The sequence below is a fragment of the Pipistrellus hanaki genome, assembly GCF_964339955.1.
Source record: "Pipistrellus hanaki genome assembly, chromosome: 17".
NCBI lineage: Eukaryota > Metazoa > Chordata > Mammalia > Chiroptera > Vespertilionidae > Pipistrellus > Pipistrellus hanaki.
Window position 1 is genome coordinate 19,846,931 of NC_140519.1, and position 23,056 is coordinate 19,869,986.

Consider the following 23,056-nt stretch of genomic DNA (forward strand, 5'->3'; position numbering starts at 1 on the left):
CTTGCTGAATTTCTACCATCTAAGTCATTTGACCGTGGTTATGTTTTTTAACTCAACAGTAGACAGCCATAGTTGAATATGTACTGCTATTTCTCTTTGCCTTCTTACTAGGGTTTGAATAAATTCCTGCCAACATATCCTATTCATGTATATGATTTTAATAATCATTTTGCCGAATAGCTCATTTGGAAAATGTGAAAGGAGGATCAGTCTTCCACAGTTGTCCCATAATGTGAGTTCAGTGAGTAATGTTCTTGTATGATGAGCAAATGATTGTCATCCCAAAAAGTCTCAAGGGACATGGATGTCATCTTAATAAAGAAATTAAAAGGTACATCTTTTCATGAGAAACCACGTAAATTTGTGGCCTGTCGCAGAAAATAGTTCTCTAATTGGTTTTGTGTGGTGGTGCAGCAGAATCATTTTCCCTAGATGTCACCCCACTGAAACAGCCCTGTACGTCATTGTCAACAGCTAGGGGAATCTCTCTAATAAGAGGGGGAATATGTAATGTGGTCAGCCTCATACAATAAAAATTTGGTTTCTATTCCACTCCTCCAACTAGTATTTTCAACTTAAGATTTTTTAGAAAATCTATTGAAGGACAAGCTAAACACGGAAATTAAAAGCTTGTAATTATGGAAAACTTTTAAAAATTCAGATTTTAAGGTCAGCTTTGTTGACTGAGCATTTCTATTTCAAATACTTAAGTAATTGTCCTGAATTCCCATGGATGTGTCTCTGTAAAGCACCAAATATCTGAAATAAAACATCAAAACTCAGTTTATGATGATCCAGATGTCAAACTTCCTGTGTGTATAAGATATCAGTGTGAGTGACCTTATTCGGCATTTGCTGACATGCTTTGCATCATGTAGTTTCATCTTCCTGAAATAACTAAATTTGAAGGAAGTTAAAAGACTGTTGAGTTAGAAAAGGATCATGCACAGGATATATGGGAATATTGGAGTTGATACCTTGAGGCCCAGGCAGCTCCTAAAAAGGGAAGATGATGAAATTTCATAAAGAAAACATTCAAATTTTTTTTACCTTATTTCAAATATACCTCATGTGTATAAGTATATGTGTATCATATGTATATGATATATATTGTAAAAGTGAGCCTCATTTTGACATTGATATTTAGACACCGTTCTTCTCTTTTTGGAAAACATGGCAAAAGATATTGTTTCTACCTTGTGATCTTTGTGAACTAGGCAACTTGCTTGTTGACACTTGGTATTCATTTACATAAAATTACACTGGAGGGAAAGTTAATTTTGCTCCAAGAATCCATGGCCTTCAAAATAACTTTTCAAGTTCCCTTTGTTAAGAAATTTAAATTTATTTTATGAATGTATATGTGTTTTCCTAACTGCCTGATTAAAGATTACAAAGAAACTCTGGTTTTGCATCTCACATTAGCAGATGGTGGACAGATGGTTTAAATTAATATTAATTTTGGAAAACTTAGCTTAAATTGTTTATACTGAAGATTAAAAGTTTGAAAGCCAGCTAACATCTCAAGGGTTACTAGTAATTCTAAACCCAGTTGAAGAGTAAAATCCAGAAAATCAAAACATCCACTTTTAAAGAAATCCACATCTTACTCAGAGAGATAGATAAAACACAATGCCTTGATGTGGAAGAAAATTAAAATAAGAATGAGAACAAGAAAATACAGATTCTAGAATGTAAAGAGCCTTGAAAACAGTGAGAATTTTATCTACAAATTGCTTTAAACTGATCAGTAATGATTTTTACATCAGAGAGGCTATATTTAACAACTCCTTAATTAAAAAAATAATAATTAAATGTTAACCAGAATGCTTTTTACATATTTAGCCTTTATTCATTTTATTTAAAATTAATGTTACAGTTTATCCCCATCTCCTCACCCCCAAAGAGAGACAGAGAAAGAAAAAGAGAGGGGGTAAATATGTGTTTGTGATAAATTATAGACAAAAACTCTACTGGGCATTCGGCCTGTACTTCAGGAGGCCAGCAGCCAGTAGCTCATGCTCTCATAGATGAAGAGAGTTTTGTCTTTCCACTTAGATTTTGATGATTGTGGAAAATTTATAGGAAAAAATTTCAAAATATACTCTGATAATTATGTGTATCACAAACTGAATCTTTCATACATTCTCTGAACTTTAGTGACAAATTTAAAATAACCCTAAAGATATTTAGTAAAATTATTTCATTTAGTAAAAGGAGAAAAGTATAAATCTCCACCTGTGAAAATACACAGCTTTGCCTGAAATTATGTCTTCTGTAAAATAAGAGAATTGATTTTTTTTCTTCAATTATTCATCAGGCAGATGCTGGCAAGTTTATTTAATTAAGCTGCTATGGTAGAAGGCAGGTATAATAAAATATGCCCAAATCCAGTTGAGTCCTTTTTCCTCTCCCCAGCGAGAAAAACAATTGAGTGGATTTTGTAGATGTAGCTTTGGGATCTGACAAGAATGAGTAGTCATTTCTAGCTTACTCTCATTCTTATATTGGCCCCTCCTTATGATGTAAATCAGGAGGAAATAGAGTGAATAAAATTTAAGTGATATGATTCATTTTTAGAAAAAAATAATAGCACATGTATCTCCATGTATATAAAAAACTTGAATGATGCTATAAAATTATACAACAAAGAGAAAACATTAATCTTTTTAAAAATGCACTCTAGATAATATACTTAACATTGAGATAAATGATTATTTTTTAATATGTCATTATTGCTGAAAGTATTACATATGTCCCTTTTTTTTCCCCCATTGCCCTCTTCTCCCCTCTCTGCTCCCAAGCCTTTACCGGGATTAGGATGAAAATTATTCAAAACTTTATCCTAAACTTTACCAAATTAAATTTAAGTTCTGTGATGCTGTTGGACTTACCATAAGTAGTAAGTGAGAAGTCACTTATCTCAGAAAGCTACACAAATATACCTGCACACACACAGGAATGTTAAGTTTAAGAGGAAAGTGTAGGAATGTTAAGTTTAAGAGGAAAGTGTAGATGATCCTCCATTCTACAAGGTCTAATTATTTATTGTTTTTCTAGAAGACAATAAATAAGTATCAAAATTGTTTTTCTAGAAGACAATAAATAGGAGCATCTAAACTTCATGTGTTAAACCAGTATTAGGTACTCCAAGCTTCGTGAATCAGAATCAGGAAGGAATTGTATATTTGACCAGAACCTTAAATATTTTAATTAGTAAGGTTGGACAACATTAATGTATGAAAAGACCACATGTCACCAACTCAACCATTTCTAATAACTTCTGAAAGCAGACTGAAGCAGATTCCACTTTCTGCCTCACACATCTGCTATATCACTATCCATCCACTAATACAATGATTTCTTTTCAACTTTATACCTCAAGAGGAACAAGATCTAACCAAATGTCTGGATTTATTGAATAAATATGAATGAATGAATGAATGAATGAATTCTAATTTGACATTCTGTTTCAGTATGTGACCTTGACATGTTACTAAATCTTTGTGAGCCACTATTTTCTCATCTATACAAATGAACATACTGGTCTTTAGTGATTTTGTTGTTAGTGTTGAATTAGGAATTCATCTATGAGTACCTACTTCATACCACATCTTCATTTATTTGAGTGAAAATTATTGTATCCAGCCCTCACCGGTTTGGCTCAGTGGATAGAATGTCGGCCTGCAGACTCAAGGGTCCCGGGTTTGATTCCGGTCAAGGGCATGTACCTTGGTTTCGGGCACATCCCCAGTAGAGGGTGTGCAGGAGGCAGCTGATTGATGTTTCTCTCTCATCAATGTTTTTAACTCTCTATCCCTGTCCCTTGCTCTCTGTAAAAAAATCAATAAAATATATTTAAAAAATAATTATTGTATCCAGCCAAAGCTAAGATGATACCAACTATGAAAAAGCTCTTCTGTATAAATAAATAAAAAAAATCAATAGTGGAATGTCATCTTACCAATTGGATATTTTTGTTATTTGTTTGTTATTGGAGAGAAAATATGAGAAATGTTTAAGTCAAGGGATTCTGAGTATATTTAAAGGATAATTTAAATATTTGGCTACTTAGTTAAAATAAAAATGTGATAAGTACACTACCTTAAACATGTTTAATTGATTTTTACAGAGAGAAAGGAGGGGGGGGGAGAGAGAGAGAGAAATATTGATTTGTTGTTCCACCCATCTGTGCATTTCTTGGTTGAATCTTTTATGTGCCCTAACAAAGGATAAAACCTGTAACCTTGATAGTATGGGGGCAATGATCTAACCAATTGAGTACCTGGCCAGGGCTTATACTATGTTTTATTAATTCATTAAGATTTCAGAATATTTAACTTCAAGCTTCTAGAGTTTTTCCCATTATTTTCCATTTTAAAAGGAAACAGGTAGGGACCTTTGAATGAAATGGATTTTTATTAAACTTTGCACGTTCCTAGATATTAGTTACTAAGATCTAATTTTCATTAAAATATTGCCAAATTTTGGAGTGGGGGACTGTTTACTTTGCTAACAAATGAGCTCATATTCTCATTTCTTTTAGGAAAGTACATAACATTTATTCTGGACCCTTACCAGTACCAGTCAGTGATGAAGAATCAGAAATTAAGCTTTCGAATGTTTAGTAAAAATATATTAAAGAAAGTATTTTCCATCCAAAAGTTGATGACCGATGATGACCTGAACGACGAGCTTCATGACTGCTATAAACTTTTACAAGGGAAATCTTTGGACCTACTTATGGAAAACGTGACACAGAACCTACACCAAGTTTTTGAACCGAAACTATTTAAAACCACAAATTGGGAAATGGCATACCTGTTGACATTCTGCAGCTCAGTAATATTTGAGACCACATTTGCAACCATATATGGAAAATCTGCTGCTGGTGATAGGAAGGAATTTATTACTGAACTTAAAGATGATTTTTTTAAATTTGATGCTAAGTTCATATATTTACTATCAGATATACCCATTGAGCTTCTAGGAAATGTCAAGTCTATTCAAAAGAAACTTATAAGACACTTGACATCAGAAAACTTGGCTAATATACAAGGATGGTCAGAAGTTGTTCAAATGAGGCAAGATATCCTGGAAAAATACTATACATTCAAAGACTTTGAAATAGGAGGTAAGAAACTTCTGAATGATTACTTGTCTAAAATAGAATAATTTACAATAGACCTTTGAAATAAAAAGACAAAATGGCGACCTTGAAAAATTTTATGCTCGCTCTAATTGGCTAATGATAAAATGTTTTACCCTGAAACAACCCTCTGTGATAATTGATTTTTTTTTTTTTTTTTTTTTTTTTTTTTTTTTTTTTTTTTTTTGCTGAGGTGGTAAAACAAGATACTTAATGGTGATAATGAGAAAGAGTATAGCTAAGCTGCATTTACTCCTCTTATCTCATTCTCCCATCCCCCCACCCCCACCCTCCACACACATTACATTTTAAACTATTCTCATTAAGCAGAAAATTAGACTTCAGAAGCCTATTGGTCCTCATTAGCATGCACTGATCCTTGGCTGGGTCTGTGTCCTAACATCTTTTAATTAGCACACTGCAAATCTAATCAGTGTAATAAACGCTATTAATCTTCCTTTTCACTTATTTTCTCCCAGCACATCATTTAGGCTTTCTCTGGGCCTCTGTGGCAAACACTATTCCAACTATGTTCTGGACGATCTATTACCTTCTACGGCACCCAGAAGCCATGGCGGTGCTGCGTGACGAAATTGACCATTTGCTGCAGTCAACAGGTCAAAAGCAAGGGTCTGGATTTTCCATCCACATCACCAGAGAACAATTGGACAGCCTGGTCTACCTAGGTAATTTATTTTTATCTGCTATGAAGAAAAAAATATTACTTCTCTGCTAACTCAGTTTATCACTCAGAGCTGTTTACCAAGAGGTGGAGGACACAGCTGTCTAATTGACATAATAACACCCATTTACATCAATTATAAATTATGTAGCTTATAGTTGTAGATACTCTCATTGCATGTAAACATTAAGGCCTAGGTAATTAACTATGCAAGGTATGCAAAAGGCTAGACCAAAGCTTTGCAATTATTTGGGGGGGAAAAATAGTTTCTGCCTATTAAGTCATTTGATTCTGAGCATCTGTTGACATGCTAATGCTTTCCAAACACTGCTGCTCTATCTTGTCAAGAAAGGTATTTGGAGCTTGAAAAAAAGAAGGTATTTCAGGAATGCAACTTATGTACAAAACATATTTATTCTACCCCAAAATGATGTCTATATTTTCATACAGCAATTAGGATATTTTATATAGCCTGGAGTACATGATTCACAAAAATGTAGTTCAGGTGATTTCCACAGAAAGTTCATGATTTAAACACACTTGGGGATGAAAAAGAAAATAAAAAAAGGTAGGGAGAGAGCAAAGGAAAAGAAAAAACTACAAATGACTTCATGTTAAATGTCAATATTTTATAAAACATTCACTAACTCATGAGATATGCATGGTCTCTGTGTTAAATACATTTGAGGTCAGGAGTGACTAAGGTGTTTTTCTGTTTCTACATATACCTATGTACCGGTGACGTGATTTTGATGACAGTGGATTGATTCTACTTTGCTAGTTTTGATAAGACCACTGTGATTATGTGATGAACTTTATTTTTTAAAATATATATTTTATTGATTTTTTACAGAGAGGAAGGGAGTGGTATAGAGAGTTAGAAACATCGATGAGAGAGAAACATCAATCAATTACCTCCTGCACACCCCCTACTGGGGATGTGCCTGCAACCAAGGTACATGCCCTTGGCCAGAATTGAACCAGGGACCCTTGAGTCTGCAGGCCAACACTCTATCCACTGAGCCAAACCGGTTAGGGCATATGTGATGAAATTTAATTCCCAAAGGTAAATTCCATATTGATGAGTTATCCTCTGTCCCTTCTGTAGTGATATTTCATCCTATGGTATCATTTACTATATAATAGACCCTCTGGACAAATGGAGGAGTAAGTCTTTATATTTCGCTGTTGTTTCACTCATTTGACAATATAGGCAAAGTATTTTAACCCATGTTGGTCTTAATATTTTATCTTTTAAATATGTTCCAGGTTTTTTGGTGGGATCTTGTGCATGTAAAGGCCCTACAGGTCTTGGCTGCCAGTTGGTTTCCACTGGTTAGGATAAAGCCCATCAGAGGCAATAGCCAGAAGCTGGCCTTGACAGTTGATTCGCTAGTTCTGTCAATTAGGAAAAATATGTCACCTTACAGTTTGCTGTTTGGAGCATATATTATCAAAGTTATTTTGAATTTTCTTCATGAAAGAAAATAATCCCACAATATTAAAATTCAAAAATTATTTTATTTTTCTTTTGAGAATTAATGGGGAAGAAATGCACAAAATTTGTGTATAGTTCTGGACAGTTGTCTTCACTTGGATACACAGTATATTATGAATAGAAGATCGGTTGTTCTGTGAAGATCAAGGTTGCATTTCCCACAAATTCCAGTTGCATTTTATGAATCAGATTATGTATATGAAAAGTAAAACAAATAAATTTCAAGGAATAGGTATTTGTATTCATAGACAGTTATTACTCATAAAAAATTAGTTGAAATTCATCAACTCTTTTTATTCAGCTTCTCATTATTAAAAGAAAGGATCATTTTAAAAGTATATATCAAAAGAGGAAAGTATAAATTTATTTGACCAAAAGAAATGGCAGGTTCCAGAGTTATTATTTGGAATAAAAGGAAGTGCTGTAAAACTAGGGCTCAGCAAAATTTTAAAACTCTTTTAAAAGAGGAAATTGTGTATTATATTAACTCTAGCATTATAAGCTTGCTGTGATCCTCAGTAAAATTCTATAAGACATTCCTAAGCCCATTTTTTTGTGAGTAGTTGGGAGGGAACAGAAAGAAACGATTAGTTGGAAAAAATAAAGGTTACTAACAAATAATAGTGATTATTAGACATAGTCCATATTAAATCTATTGATGATTTTAATATTTCAAAGCAACTTAATGGGCTTATGTTGTTTCTTGTGATCTTCACCAAGATACTTGGGGGACCGGAGCAGCTATTATTTTGCCATTATTTATACAGATGATAAAATTCTCAGGGTGCTAAATGACTTCCCTCAGGTCATGGAGGTGAAGAAGAGAGGCAGGACTTTAACTTGGGTTCTCTGTCCACACCCAGTCTTTTTCCCTCAGACCTGTCTGACACAGAAATCATTGGAGTCCTTTTCATTGTCCGAACTGAGAGGGAAGAGGAAGTCTTTGTATCATGATTCAACAAAGCTAGCCATGCTGTTCACATGGACAAGATCTGAAAATGTGGGCTAGGTGATGATAGAGTTAACTTGATTTTCATTTCAGGATGAGACATTAGGAATGATGGTATTAATCATTATTTTACTATGTAGCAGGCACTGTATTAACTGCTTTATATAATTAGCTTATTTAATTTTCAAGAGTTATCTTTAATGCTTGAGTAACAAAGTTCAGAAAGATTAGTTAACCACCCAAAATCATACAACTAGATAGTGGAGGAGCCAGAAATTGATGCCAGGCCTAACTTTAGTGCTAACCTAACCTATAAACTGTCACTTTCTGGAAAAATGCTTTAGAGATGTACCAGAGACCTAGTGTTTGTCTGATATGTATCACTGGTTCTCAAATATAATTGGGTTTGAGTGTGAAGATGGGGCTAGAGGTTCACATCAGAATTTTATGGAGGGTTGTTTTTTTTAATCATAATAAACTTTGCATTGTAGAATAGTTTTAGATTTACAGAAAAGTTACAAAAATAATAGTTTCCAAATATCCCTGACACATAGTTCCCCTCCTTATTAACATGTGAGTGTGGTATATTTGGCACAATTTTGGGTGCTATATTGGAAAAAACTTATTTAATGTTATAAAATAATTGTAATTGAGAAATTAAAATTGTACATGGTTTAGACAATAGTAGAGAAGTTTACAAAATCCTCTCTTCCAGTGGGGATGCACAAGCAGTATCAATTCTGCTTCATCTTAGAAACTTCCAACTGGAACTGGGGGGAGAGACATCTTCCATAAAAGGGTACATAAGGTAGTGAATTTGTGGAGAGGGGCCATAGTGTTAGGACAGGTTCAAGCCTCGGACTAATGAGAAGGCACAGTCCACTCATTGCCATGGCAATCCCAGCTTGGAGGGCAAAGCCCTCGCAGCACAATTATAGCCAACAGCTGGAGTTGTAAGCTTGAACCTATGGTCTGAACGTGGCCCCACATGCCTGAGTGATGTGGGCTTGATAGAGTTCAGGTGCATGTATTTGTGTAGGATCAAAACCCACAAGAATGTTGTAAACATCTTGACCACGCCCTTACTTTGCCTCAGGGCATCTGGCTATAAAATAAAGACACGGCTTGTAGTCCATGGCACTGTCCCAGCTCTCCATCAGAGAGGACAGTGTCACCCCCACGACCCACTTTCATTCTCTTGTCTGTCTTTTCTCAATCCTTCACGCCCCCACTCAGGGTCAGCCTTGGCCATGCTGGCACGACACAGAAAATTTTATACATAATATAAGGCAACATTGGTTAAAAAGTAAAATATACTGATTTGGATGTTTATCACATTTCCAGCTCAGCACAAAGCTAAGAGGGTTAGATAATCTAATGAATGCTGGAAGCAGGAGTTGAAAGGATTGAAAGGGAAATTTAATGAGAATGCAGATTATTGTATTTAGGTCTGAAAATCAACTGCGTAAGGATAGGATGAGGAAATGTGTGGCTGAGCAGAAAAGGGTTTAAAGCCCTGGTGCTCAGCCTGGATCCCTCATTGGGATCACCTGGGAAGCTTCAAAACTACTCAAACCCAGTCCCACCCACAGAGTTCTGATGTCAGGGGCCTGGGTGCAAGCTCATGATTCTAATGTGCAACCAAGGTTTAAAAGAACAAACGTAAAGTGTTTGTGAATGCAGTGGTTCTGACTGCATTGATCTAGGATGAATATTATTATTATTATAATTATTATTATTATTTAACCATCTCAGGTGAATTCTAATGGACAGCCAGCACTGATAACCTCTGGGATATCAGGAAGCTTAAGACAAGTCAGTGGTGATATCTCAAAAATATGTCGTTCATTTGCTTCCGACAAAGCATGAAGGCAAATACAGTAATTCGGGCAGAGAAAGCAGTTCCTCTCTACGTTTCCAACGGAAGTAGCACACCCACTTCCTCCACATTTTAGTGGCACATTTATTAATTGGATTCATCCAGAATGTCACAAAACTGAAAGCCATTATCTTCTCTGACTTACAACTTTAAAATGACATGATAGTGCTCCTTAAATACTTTTAAAGGACTATTGCCTGGAAGAGGAATTAGGATTTTTATTTTGTACTAGAGGCTCAGTTCATGGATTTGTGCACAGGTGGAGTCCCTTGGCCTGGCCTATGGGGATCAGGCAGCTACCAGTCCTACAGTCAGACACTTAGCATATTAGCCTTTAATGTATATTTTTTGGCCTTTGGGTTTTCTAAAGGGAAGAAATGAAAGACTATTTTAGCCCAGTAAAAACAAAAAAACAAAAACAAAAAAACACCTTTGTAATAAAATGGACTTTTTTTTTTTAATATATTTTATTGATTTTTGTACAGAGAGGAAAGGAGAGAGATAGAGAGTTAGAAACATCGATGAGAGGGAGTCATTGATCAGCTGCCTCTTGCAAACCCCCTACTGGGGATATGCCCGTAACCAAGGTACATGCCCTTGACCGGAATCGAACTCGGGGCCCTTCAGTCCCCAAGCCGATGCTCTATCCACTGAGCCAAACCGGTCCCGGCCATAAAATGGACTTTCTGAATGCCATCATTGGAGATAGCCAATCAGAAATTGTGCAATATCTTCACTAGGATCTTTGGAAGCATTTCTGTTTATATGGACTTTCCAGCGGTGAACTACCTAAACTGCAGGAGCCTTGAAGGCCAAATCCACACGCTTTTTTCTATAATACATATGTCAGCTACCACTGTACACCAGCAGCAGCAGCCCAGTGCCTTGCTGAGTAGGCCCTAGGTAGTAAATGTCCACTGAATATATGAAGGTTGACTTTACGTGTTCATATTTTAGCAGTAAACCAAAGGGTATGCCTGCAACGCATAGTGAAAGTAGGCATTCATTTCTACCAATTCCGATTTATTTTTAACTGAACTTAAAATATGCAGTTGTTGGGCCCAAAATTAGTTCTTTCACGTTGAATGACCTGATTATTACCATTTCAGATCTATCTTCTCCTCTGTCTGGAAGGTAGTTGAATACAATCACTCACATATCTGGACCCTCCCTCCATCTCCTCACACCTTCTAGAATCTAGAGCACACTTCCTCCACACCCCCCTCCCTTCTCACCTACCTTCTCCCTAAGATCACCCAAGTAGCCTGTGGCAGGGCCTGGCTGTTCATTTCACTCCAGTCCTCGCTGCTATCCACTGATCACTGCGGATGGTATCACAGTCTGCACCAATCAGGAAGGTGACCCAAGTTAACAGCCTGGCCATGTCACCCTGCATTCATTCCACACACACAGACGTGGCTTACGTGTGAGGCGGAAACTTGTATGTGCTTATTTGTGTTTGCGTCGTAACATGCATTATTGATGGTCCAACGCTGCTTCCTCCCTTTAAATCTGCAAATGAGAATCATCTGTCAATGATTACAGCGAGCATTGAGATCTGAGGGCAAAAGAGAAAGTGTGTGTGCCTTTTTTCCTACCACCATTTCTTTCGTTCGCCTGTGGTTTTCCTCACACTGACACTGTACGCAAAGCATCTTAGCACAGCACAGTCCCCAGCTTTGTGCCTACAGCAGATACTGAATCCGAATATTTTTATATATCCTAAAGATAAACAAACCTTCCCCAGCCAGGCGAAGAGGGCCGTGCAGGCTCTGACTTGCAAGCTGCTTGTGGGGATTTTGGTAAACACATTTCCTTGTGTGTGCTGGTCAGTAAAGCCCAGCACGTAAAACGAGGGTAGCCTTTATCTGAATCACCATTGCCATTGTTGGCATCTTACAGTGCCTGGTGTAAATTAGCCCCCAAATGTTTACATTCCTGATAGCCATTTTTCTACCATGCAATTTCATAAGCGGAGGGTCCTGTTACCTGCTAAACGCTAGTGTACATGAACAATCCATTACGCACAGTAAGTTTTATAAAACACTTGCAGATAGGGATCATGTTTAATTAAGATTAACGTGCCCATGAAAGCCAAGTGCACTGATGATCACCATGACCTTTGATTACCTGCAGCCCCGTGTTTTGCCCGGAAATGATTGACAGCTTGCTGTTTGGCCACCATGTTGAATTTCTGCTGACAAGACTTTTCATTTTAACTCAATTTGCCCGCCGATCACAAGCTGGTGGCAGGCCAGACCCAAGTCACCCAGCTTTGCCTCGGCAGCTTGCTCTCGTTCTCATTAGTACGCATTTATTCAGTGGAAATTGGAAGACAAATGCTTGAAGGCATGTGAACTAAGTATAGCAAATTAGGTTTAAAGACTGAATATTTATAAGTATATGGAAAGTTGTATGTGTTTTTTTTATTTTTTATTCTAGAACGAATTAGGGAACTGAGTGCTAGCTTTGGCATAAAGGAAATAAAGATAGTAGGGGGAAGGAAGATGCTAAGAATAACAATACTACACGCTTTTTCCTTTCCGTTTTGGAGCTCTGTAAGATGCCTCTGACAACATCTTCTCCGATACCAACCTGGCCTCTCTTTGGTGGCGCGCTTGCTGCACAACAAAGTTTAGCACCTCGTGCGTGAGAAGGGGGGGGGGGGGGGAATGAGGGTCATGTTCAATTGTTGCCTGGTTATCCCTTGGTATGTTTTAAATTGCCTTGTTTGTTCGGCGCTAGCACAGAAACAGATGTTGCTCTACCGCTCAGGATAATTTACTGTACCTCCTGGTGCAGCATGGACGCCCTCCCAGGGCCCAGCTGGTCTGTCAGTGGCACTGGCTGGTGTCTGCTCAACTATGACAACTACAAGTAGAGGCTGCAATTCTTTTTCTTTTTTTTTTTTATGGTGCAGTTGTCATTCTTCTCAACCTATAGCTCTGCCTGCGTTCTTACTGGGGCTGGTGGGGAAAGCTGCTGGCTTTTGCGCCTGTCGGTGGCAACCCAGAGCCACAGAAGGCCCGGCTCTCCATTGTTAAAAATAACGCATCTCATTACTCCTGCCCTCTAATGATTATCGGCATGATCGCTCAGAGCGAGAGCCAGCCTCGTCGTGCACACATAACTGGTACTGGAAGGTAAAACAGATTTGTCATTTATGATCTGACCGCTAAGCCACACTTTGTGCTCCATTATTGTGATTAACTTCTGCATAAGATATGCTTGCCCAATTGTCATTTGCGATACTGCAGTGGGCACAAGCTGCCATGCTTGCCCTCCCCCCGCCCCTCCACCCCTCCGAGCACGTCGGCCAATCAGATAGGACCGTGTTATTTGGACTGTTAAATGCCTGTCCTGTCACAGCAGCCGTGGCATCATTATTTTGCTTTTGTATTTCTTCTTCCCACACCCCTACTGGACTTCGTGGGGGAACAGGCTGCTACATATGTCAGCTACCATTTCACACCACACGCTAAAACGATGCTGTGCTATTGTTGACCCAACAGAGCCAGCAGCCATCCAGGGGAAGCTGGCCCTCAGATTTCACCATAGAAATGCTGGTCGCTGGTGTCCTGCCAGCTGAAATCCATCCTCTATCAGGTGCCTTGTGGCTATCTGCAGGAGAGCACACGTTCCAAAACCAAAGTTCTTTTCTGGCCTCATCGCCAACAGACCAATTTGACTCTGCCTGATTATAATCACGAAGGCAGTCCAGGAGAGTATGCGCAGCCTCACTGTACGTCACATCGAATCACCACGCTGCCCACACGCAACTGACCACAGCCTCATTTCTTTAGACAAATGCAGGCTTAGGAAAAACCTCCTGCGAGAAGACACCCAAAGCTACTTGATACCGCTATGCAAACCATGCACAGATTTAAATTTTAGTGAAGGAGCATCTATTTTTATTTTATTTATTTATTTATTTTTATTTTTTTATTTTTTTGGCTGATACAAGCCCTCACTGACCAGTCTGCTTCTATAATCTAATAATAGGTACCCATGTTTCAGATCTTTTCTGAACACCAGGAGACTGGGCTGTGTGTGTGTATATGTGTGTGTATATGTGTGTGTGTGTGTGTGTGTGTGTGTGTGTTTCTACATCACAAGCCATAAACACAACCATTTGTTACCATGTGAAGGGGGAAAATACTCAATGTGGAGCTCTTTTTCACATTTCTGATTAGAAGGAAGCAAGCTTTATATTCTAGGACCCATTCACGCTGGTGCAAACATAGTCAGTTTTGATTATGAAGGCAGAGATGCAGACCCAGACGGGAGCTACATGCTGATATGCATGCTATCAGAATGATTTATGCAAATTATGCATATTATTCCCAAAGGAATTCCTCCTCAAACTGCCAGGATAAATTGCCGGAAATTAGCCATAAAATCTGTCGTGCTAGGAGCAAAAGGTGAAGGCCACTGGGAAAGCAAGGACATTCAGCTTCTGGAATCTTCCAGGTTATGATGATGGTTGCTATTTGCCCTGGAAGGGAGGGAAATTGGGGTTTCTTCTGAATCCTGTAAAGGTATCTCCCCTTTGAAATGTTTCCAGCAAATGCTGACTCACACTGTATTTACAGATAGCATAAAAGAAATTAAGTGTTAAGCTGTCTCAGGAAACACCACTACAATCACTTTACTATTAACTGCCTAAGTGGTTATTAAATGCCTCAGTCTGGCTTGAAAGGCAGAGCTTTCCGGAAGGTTGGTGAAATAACCCACCAGCAGTTGTTTAACTGAGACGTGCTTTTCATTTACAATGGGTAAGCCCACAACACAGCATTGCTCTCTTGCAAACTATTCCTTCCTACAGAAATCCTAACGACTGACATTCTGCCCAAGCGCAGCACTGTTGCTCCCGTCTGTGAAATGTTCCCAAGCCGTGTTGAGGACAGACCACAGCTGTCTCACTTACCCCCTTCTCACTCTGGTCATGCCAGGCCACCATCCTGGTGCTCGGTGATCTGATTAAGAAAGGGTTTCCTTTTCAGTCAGAGCTATTGATGGTGAACTTCACTGGTAAATTGTAGGCAATCCACAGGAGCAGTCATATTTTAAGAAGCTGTTGCTTGCAAAAAAAAAAAAAAAAATGTGTGTGTGTGTGTGAGAGAGAGAGAGAGAGAGAGAGAGAGAGAGAGAGAGAGAGAGAGAGAGAGAGAGAAGGAGGGAGGAAGGAAGGAAGGACTACTTATGGATATGCACAATAGTATGCTGATTGGGGAGGGAGAAAGGGTGGGTGGAAATGGAAGAGGATGTAGGGTAAAATAAATGGTGATGGAAATAAATAAACAAACAAATAAATAGCTATTTGAAAATTTATCTTAAAAAGCTGTTGCTTGCTTGTTTTCCTTCAGAAAGTGCCATTCTCGAGGCTTTGCGTCTCTGCTCCTTTTCGTCCATCATTCGTTTTGTTCAAGAGGATTTGACTCTGCCTTCAGAGACCGGGGATTACCTTCTACGAAAGGGAGACCTGGTCGCCATATTCCCTCCACTCATGCATCACGACCCTGAAATCTTTGAAGCTCCTGAGGTAAATAACCACCGAGCTGGCCATTGCTACTTCTTATAGGCTGCAAGCACATTCCTCTTCCTCCTGAGCTCTTTCTGTCCCTGCCTTTCACCCCCGTGTTCCAGGTGGCATTTGCGAGAGTTTGATGATTTCTGTTTTTCCTCCGCTAGGAAAATGTTCCTATTTACTGAAGTGTTTGCTAAGGATCTCTCTTTCAAAGTTTTTATGACCTATAAATTGAAATACAGTGATGAGACTCAGAGCTAGTTTCATCAAATGAAATGGACACTGTACCTTGGCCATCATTACCTTTAGGGCGTAATTAGGTTTCCTTGGCAGAGAATTGTTGAAAGGGCAAGCTATTGGCAGGCAGCTGAGAGAATAAATAATGATGACACTTAGATTTTGCTAAGTGTTTCCAGAATGGGGTTGATATCCCCAAGTTAAATACCATCATTGTCATAGTTAAGTCCATATACGTTTTCACCTCTTACTAAAGATACGTGCCCCTTCTTGAGCAATAAGGATGGCTTTAGGAACTTGAGATTGTAAAGCTGCTGCTCACGGATGAAGCTCTGAGGGTAATTGTGTCATCTCTTCGTATTTTTCCCCCCCAAAGCTGGAGTTAATGAATATCAAAGACTGGAAATTAATCCACACTGGCTCATCCCTTAATACCACTTCAGAGGTTCACCACCTGCATGCAAATTGAGTGCACTCATAGTCTGCCTGTGCGAATCAGGAAGCAATGCTGGTGCGGCAGTGGTTTTTGTATATGAGAGGCCATTTTTTAAAGGGAAACCCCTGTTCTCCTTTGGAGCAGGTCAAAAGCTGACCCACTGTTAAACCCAGTTTCTAAGTGAGATGTCACACAGCCAAGCCGGATTAAAATATTGTTGAATTTGGGGAACTAATAAGAAGAGGACAACTTCAAATATAATGAGATAATTTGCATTGGTTTTAGGCAAAAATTTTAGGCGAGGGAGAATGTACATATGGTTTCTGTGTGTTTCAGAAGGGACATTAAATGAATGATTATAGTAAGTCAGAAGTAAGGTGTTAGTGAGTGAATGAACATTTCCCAGACAACAAGCTTTATTTCTACATTTGTTAATATCAAAATTTTCACCGATGAATAGGTAGTCAATAAACAGGGTAAATAAATAATTAATATTTGGAAAATATTTTAAAATTTTAAATAGCTTTATTTCCAGCTATAATTTTTAATATGTATTTTTATTGATTTCAGAGAGGAAAGGAGAGGGAGAGAGTAATAGAAACATCAATGATGAGAGTGATTCCTACTGGGGATTGAGCCTACAACCAAGGCATGTGCCCTTGACGAGAATCAAACCCGGGACTCTTTAGTCCTCAGGCCAGTGCTCTATCCACTGAGCCAAACCCACTAAGTCTGTAATTTTTAATATATTTAACATCATTTTTATTATATGATTATTCCAATAGTTATTAAGTTTACCATTCATGTCATAATAGTAAAATCAACATTAAAGTTACCAGGAAAGCCCAGCCAGGCTGGTGTGGCTCAGGAGTTAAGCATCAACTTATGAACCAGGAGACCACAGGTTCCATTCCTGTTCAGGATACATGCACGGGTTGCCAGCTTGATCCCCAGTGAGAGCTCTGCAGAAGGCACCTATTAATGATTCTTTCTCATAATTGATGTTTCTGTCTCTCTCTCCCTCTCTCTTCCTCTCTAAAATAAATTTTTAAAAATTAAAAAAAAAAAGTTACCAGTAAATACTCAAGAAATGTTTGCTAAATCACCACTGTTTTTTTATGGTACTTTTCTTTGAGTTCTTCTGATCCTCCACTCCTAACCCTGCCCTAGTGATAGAAAAGGCCATGAGTTAGAATTCTAGGGATTTTTAAATCAAAGTTAACTACTGAAAGTGTGCTGATTTATATTTCTACTCTGGTATTTTTATATGCTGCAAGCACATCCCCAAACTTTACATAATATATTGGCCAATCTTAATAGTAACTGGAAGGACTGGCCTCATACTAAACCTGTGGAAGAGTGAAATTGCAATATTGTGGCTACTGATTTAGCATCACTGGGGTAGCTCGAACTTAAGTAGATGAGCACTCTATTATTTACTACACTTAACAACAGTCAGATGTACCTGACTGATGTTAAAATTAACCAGCTAATTCTTTGACATGGTATTGTTTTTCTTGAAATTAGTTGTGGAATGCTAATAATTATAGTTCAGAGCCATTTTTATGACTTGGCAATGTCCTGTGTAATCATTCTATAAACATTTACTGAGAATTTACCACTAGTGAGCATATAAGTTGATTTATTTTGTTCTTAACAACTTAAGGTCGCAATAAGACAGGTGTTTCTATAACACATGCCCATCCAAAAACAACAATGCACTCACTGTCCAGAAGGCAAATCTGTCCTTGACCATTTGTCCCTAAGAGCCCTGGCCCAGGAGCTCACCAGAGGCCCACATTCCCCATGTCCTGTCTTTTGTCTACTACATATCCTGAATGAGAGGACCAGGCCTTAGACATAGAAAACAGACAATCGCCATTGGGTCAAAAAACATGAGGAAGACTAACTTGAGATGTAAGTATAGTTATTCTTGGACCGCATAGACACAGAAGAGTCTTAGCAGAACATAGGTTCTCCCAACCCAACAAGGTTGTTCAGGATGTTCAAGCTTAAGAGACCCTAGAATATTACATTATAAAAACAGGCCATGGCTTTTCTGAATCACATATCTTCCAGTTTTTTGAATGTCAAGAAACAAATATGGAACCTCTACTACGTGCATAGCACCTAGTTGGGTGCTTAAAAAATACAGAGATAAATAAGACAGTGTGAATACTACAATCTCCTGGGATTTCTTGGCTCTGCCATTTTTTGTGGGTTTATTCTGTCTTCCGTCTGGTGGCAAGAAAGCCACAGCAGTTGCAATCACCATATTCATATATAACTAGGTCCAGAGGAGAAAAGGTGATGAACTATTTTTGTTGGTTTCTTTCTTTGTTTGTATTTCTTTTTTCACAAGAAGACATCTGGAGAAGTCCCCACAAACTTTTCTCCTGTAGCCCTGATGAGATTGGTTCACATACTCTCTTCTAAATCAGTCAGAGGTCGGAATGATGTGATTACCATCATTGGAACCTAGAAACAAATGAAAACACACACACACACACACACACACACACACACACACACACACACGACAGATCTTATGCAGAAGGAAGATGTTGAGGAGTCATCCACAGCAATCATTAGAGGAGCAATGGGACATTTCAGTGTCTTACCTTTTCTCTTAAAATTTCTCTATTCTTATCCACTTAATATTGCATTTAATTGCCCCCCTTTAATTAGGAAGCACTGAGTTATTATGGTTATAAGAGTTTAAGTCAACATTGAACAAAAGCCCTTCCTTTCTTTAAAGTCTTTTTAAATATTTTTATTGATTTCCAAGAGGGAGGGAGAGAGAGGTAGAAACATCAATGATGAGAGAGAATCATTAATCGGTGGGGATCAAGCCCAAGTCCCAGGCATGTGCCCTGACCAAGAATCAAACCACACCTTCCCAGTTCATAGGTCGACACTCGACTACTGAGCCATGCCAGCCAGGCCACAAGCTCTTCCTAATATTTCGTTTTGCTCTGGTTTTCCATGCCCTGGCAATGGAAGGAAAACAAACTGAAAATAAATTTCCACTCAAAAATATATTTATGCCTATGTGCCCTTTGACCTTGATGATAGTCTCAGCAAAAGAAGTTGGCCTTTTTCCATTTTGTTTCAAAATATATCCCAACTACATAGGAATGTCTATGATGTTTAGTATGAGGAAATTGAATATGATGGGAAAATTAGAGGATGACATTACTGATTGACTAGAAATTTGAGGGAACTGAATGTAAACACTAGCTAAGATTACAGGGGTAGGGGACTGTTATATGTCCATCACCATGGCCTCTAAGAGGACTGCATATTGCATTTCACAGAGTAAAACAGGAAAGCCATGACAGTTTCTGGCTTATTTATGAAACCAGGATATTGTGAAGTCATAACCTAAGCTAAATTTTCCTTTTGTATTTTCTGGATTAAACATTGGGACTCCCGTGAGACTATTTCTAACAAATTATTTCATGGCACAATTAATGTAAACTATTTGGCCAAGGCAAGGAGATCTCAGTGAGTGTGCTGGTCTCCTCAGATTGGTCAGGAAGCAGCAGTACTGAACTTGGGCAAGCAGGCCCGGGCCCCAGTAATGGAAAAAGCTCACCAGGAAAGAGTGCCATATAGTAACTCTTATCTCCAGGAACAAAATAGATGTCAACAAAGAGTGTCCTTATTCCTAGGGATGAAGCAAGATTTTTTATTTCAAACTGATTAGATTCTATTCGGATACATCCCAGAAATTGCTCTGTGGGAAAATACACTTGTGTTCTACTGCAGATTAATTTTGCCATTTTGATTCCATCAACTTGAAAGTGGCAGGGAAATAAAAGTTACCCAACGTGTGTTTTCTTAGCTTAACTATTTATCAAAATATGTATCCAAATAAATGAGGGTGAACTCCATACTTTTAAAGGAAATGATTTCACTGACATTAATGCTGGCATGGAGTGAGACAGTTAGGTGGTTTGTGATGAATTCAGCATCTACCCAGGTATTGTAGGGTTTTCTCTAAACCTGAAATGCTTTTCATCTGACCTGCTCTTTGCCTTTGATTTCATGTAGTTCATATAAAAGTTGTGTGCTGAGCAGGCCTAATGCTAATGAGCACCAAGCACAGGAGAAATGTGGTCATTTTCATGCATGCCACGTGTTAATTTAATCAATGGTTTAATTCGCCATGGGCCGAAATAAGGTCACTCAGTCTCCTCTTGCAAACTCAAGTGAGAGTAAATGAAGATGGCGGGCCAACCACCGGCGATGAACCATTCCCATCATTTTCTGTAACAAGTAATAGAGCTTATTTATGAAAACATATCAGAAACACCTGCCATCCTAGAGTTACCCCAAAGAGAGTTCATTCTAATATAATAGAACTGCCATAGGAGAAATTCAGTACAACATCAAAAAACAGGCAAGACTGATTTTGTGGTTTAGCTCCTCTCTAGTGCTTTATATGAATCTCATTATTTTTATATCTATTGCATACAAACATAAGCATTGAATCCTAAGTTCATAGTTCTCATCCCAGTCACTAATAGCTGACTGGAAAGGAGTAAGAAAACAGCATATTTCTAGATCCTTAGTTAGTATGGTGCCCGTGCCAGAGCCCTGACTTTCTACCAACATTGGTTTATCAAGTACTCGTAAGTCAGGACCCATCTTACACTACAAAAAATAGACATAGTGCCTCTTTAATTAGGAAATTCAGCATAGGAGAGAAATATGTGCTGGGAAGGAAAGTCATATAGGTATTTGGATTTTACTCTATGTGGGAAAAATAACTTCTTAGTAGAATTTGAGTTTTTCTGTAAGTGCATACATGATTTGCTCTTAGTTTTATTTTCTTCAAAGGAGCCTTTTAAGACAAGCAGGAGGAGTCGGCACTCTGTGGACATGAATTCAAACTATTTTGTGTAAAAATTTTTTTCTTGTAACACTCTCCATCTCTTCTTCACAGGAGTATCAATTTGATCGTTTTGTAGAAAATGGCAAGAAGAAAACCAACTTTTTCAAAGGAGGCAAAAGGCTGAAGCATTACGTACTGCCATTTGGAATGGGAGCCAGCAAATGCCCAGGCCGGTTTTTGGCAATCAATGAAATAAAGCAATTGTTAGTTGTACTCTTAACTTATTTTGATTTAGAAATAATGGATGATAAACCTGTACAACTGGACTACGGCCGCTTCTTGATTGGTATTCAGTACCCAGATTCTGATATTTTATTTAGGTACAAAGTCAAATCTCAAAGAAGCTAAAAGGAAAAAAAAAAAAAAAAGAGATCTATCAAAACCAACCTATACATTGTCAGCTCATCAATTAGTTTTTAATTTCGGTAAATGTAATTGCTTTGCTTCTTTTGTTTTAAAAACTGCTAACTTTTATTTGATCTGAGATCAGTCCAGCTTGTACTTGTTCATAAAACAAAACAAGTGAGTGTTGTGAAAATGGACATAAAAATTAACATCGGATTTTTTTTTAAGTTTAGTGTTTTTAACTTTAGTGTTTTTAAGTTTCTACATACTGTGATTTTTCACCTGTGATAGTAAATAGATGGCAATAGGTGTGGGATTTTTAAAAGTCACCTAAATTCTTCTCTAATATGTAAATACACTATGTACTACTGGAAATTTGTGCTGGAAATGAACACAGTCTAAGAACTTCCAAATTCACAGAGAAGGAAATTAAATTTCCAGGAGATAGACTGAATGAAAATATTCCCTTCAGGTATAATATCAATAATATCTATATCATCAGGGTATGTTTTCATTACATGAGTTGTGCAGTAGATTAAATACTTCTACTTTAATATTTAATCACCCATAAATGCTCTTTATTACTTGTATACTATAGCTCAATAGGACAAAATTTATTCTGATATAAGACCACTCATGTTCAAGTTGGATCTGATAAGATTTAATGTATAAGAGCACACGAAACCTATTATATATTTAGCAATTGCTCTAGACATTAGTATTGGTTTATTGCAGAAACAAATGTTGAAATCATTACGGGATTGATTGTAGCATTTGGCTTTAGTATAAACCATAAGATTATGCCACTATTGCAATTTAGTCTTTCCTAAATGCTTCTATTTATATAAACAGAAACTAGATAGGAATATTTGTTCTTGACACCTCACCTTTGGACTTGGAGTTTGTTTGTTTTATTTTGAATTACAACACTAGGTAATAAAATATAATTTGATATGCCAAATGCAGCATTGTGTCCATGATTCAAAGATTTCAAGTATCAGCCGAAACCGGTTTGGCTCAGTGGATAGACCGTCGGCCTGAAGACTGAAAGGTCCCGGGTTCGATTCCGGTCAAGGGCATGTACCTTGGTTGCGGGCACATCCCCAGTGGGGGGTGTGCAAGAGGCAGCTGGTCGATGTATCTCTCTCATCGATGTTTCTAACTCTCTATCCCTCTCAATTCATCTCTGTATAAAATCAATAAAATACATTTTTTTTAAAAAAAAGATTTCAAGGATCAGATTACCAAGCAATTGTCTGGCATCTGACATAAGTGATGATGCTCTATCTAAAGAGACAAAACAGGTAGTAAAACACAGGTAATTCATGCTACATTAATGATAACTTTTAATATTCAGAAATGCACTACTGTTTAAAGCAGAAATTGATTTTTAAATAACATTTTAAAGTGTTTAGTTAATAAGCAAATAGATTTTCCAGCATTTATTTTTTCCT

The 23,056-nt window shown here is 37.8% G+C and overlaps 1 protein-coding gene across 2 annotated transcripts in view; it reads left to right on the top strand.

The window, feature by feature from the left end:
• Positions 1 to 22,563, top strand: part of CYP7B1 (cytochrome P450 family 7 subfamily B member 1) — a 142,632-nt gene extending 120,069 nt beyond the window's left edge. For both annotated transcript variants that reach the window (XM_084864379.1, XM_084864380.1), the window contains 4 exons: positions 4,547 to 5,134; positions 5,629 to 5,835; positions 15,524 to 15,699; positions 21,309 to 22,563. In XM_084864379.1, coding sequence (XP_084720505.1) covers positions 4,547 to 5,134; positions 5,629 to 5,835; positions 15,524 to 15,699; positions 21,309 to 21,605 — 1,268 coding nt within the window. In that variant the 3' untranslated portion in view covers positions 21,606 to 22,563. The remainder of the gene's footprint in view (positions 1 to 4,546; positions 5,135 to 5,628; positions 5,836 to 15,523; positions 15,700 to 21,308) is intronic.
• Positions 22,564 to 23,056: the final 493 nt, after the last annotated feature.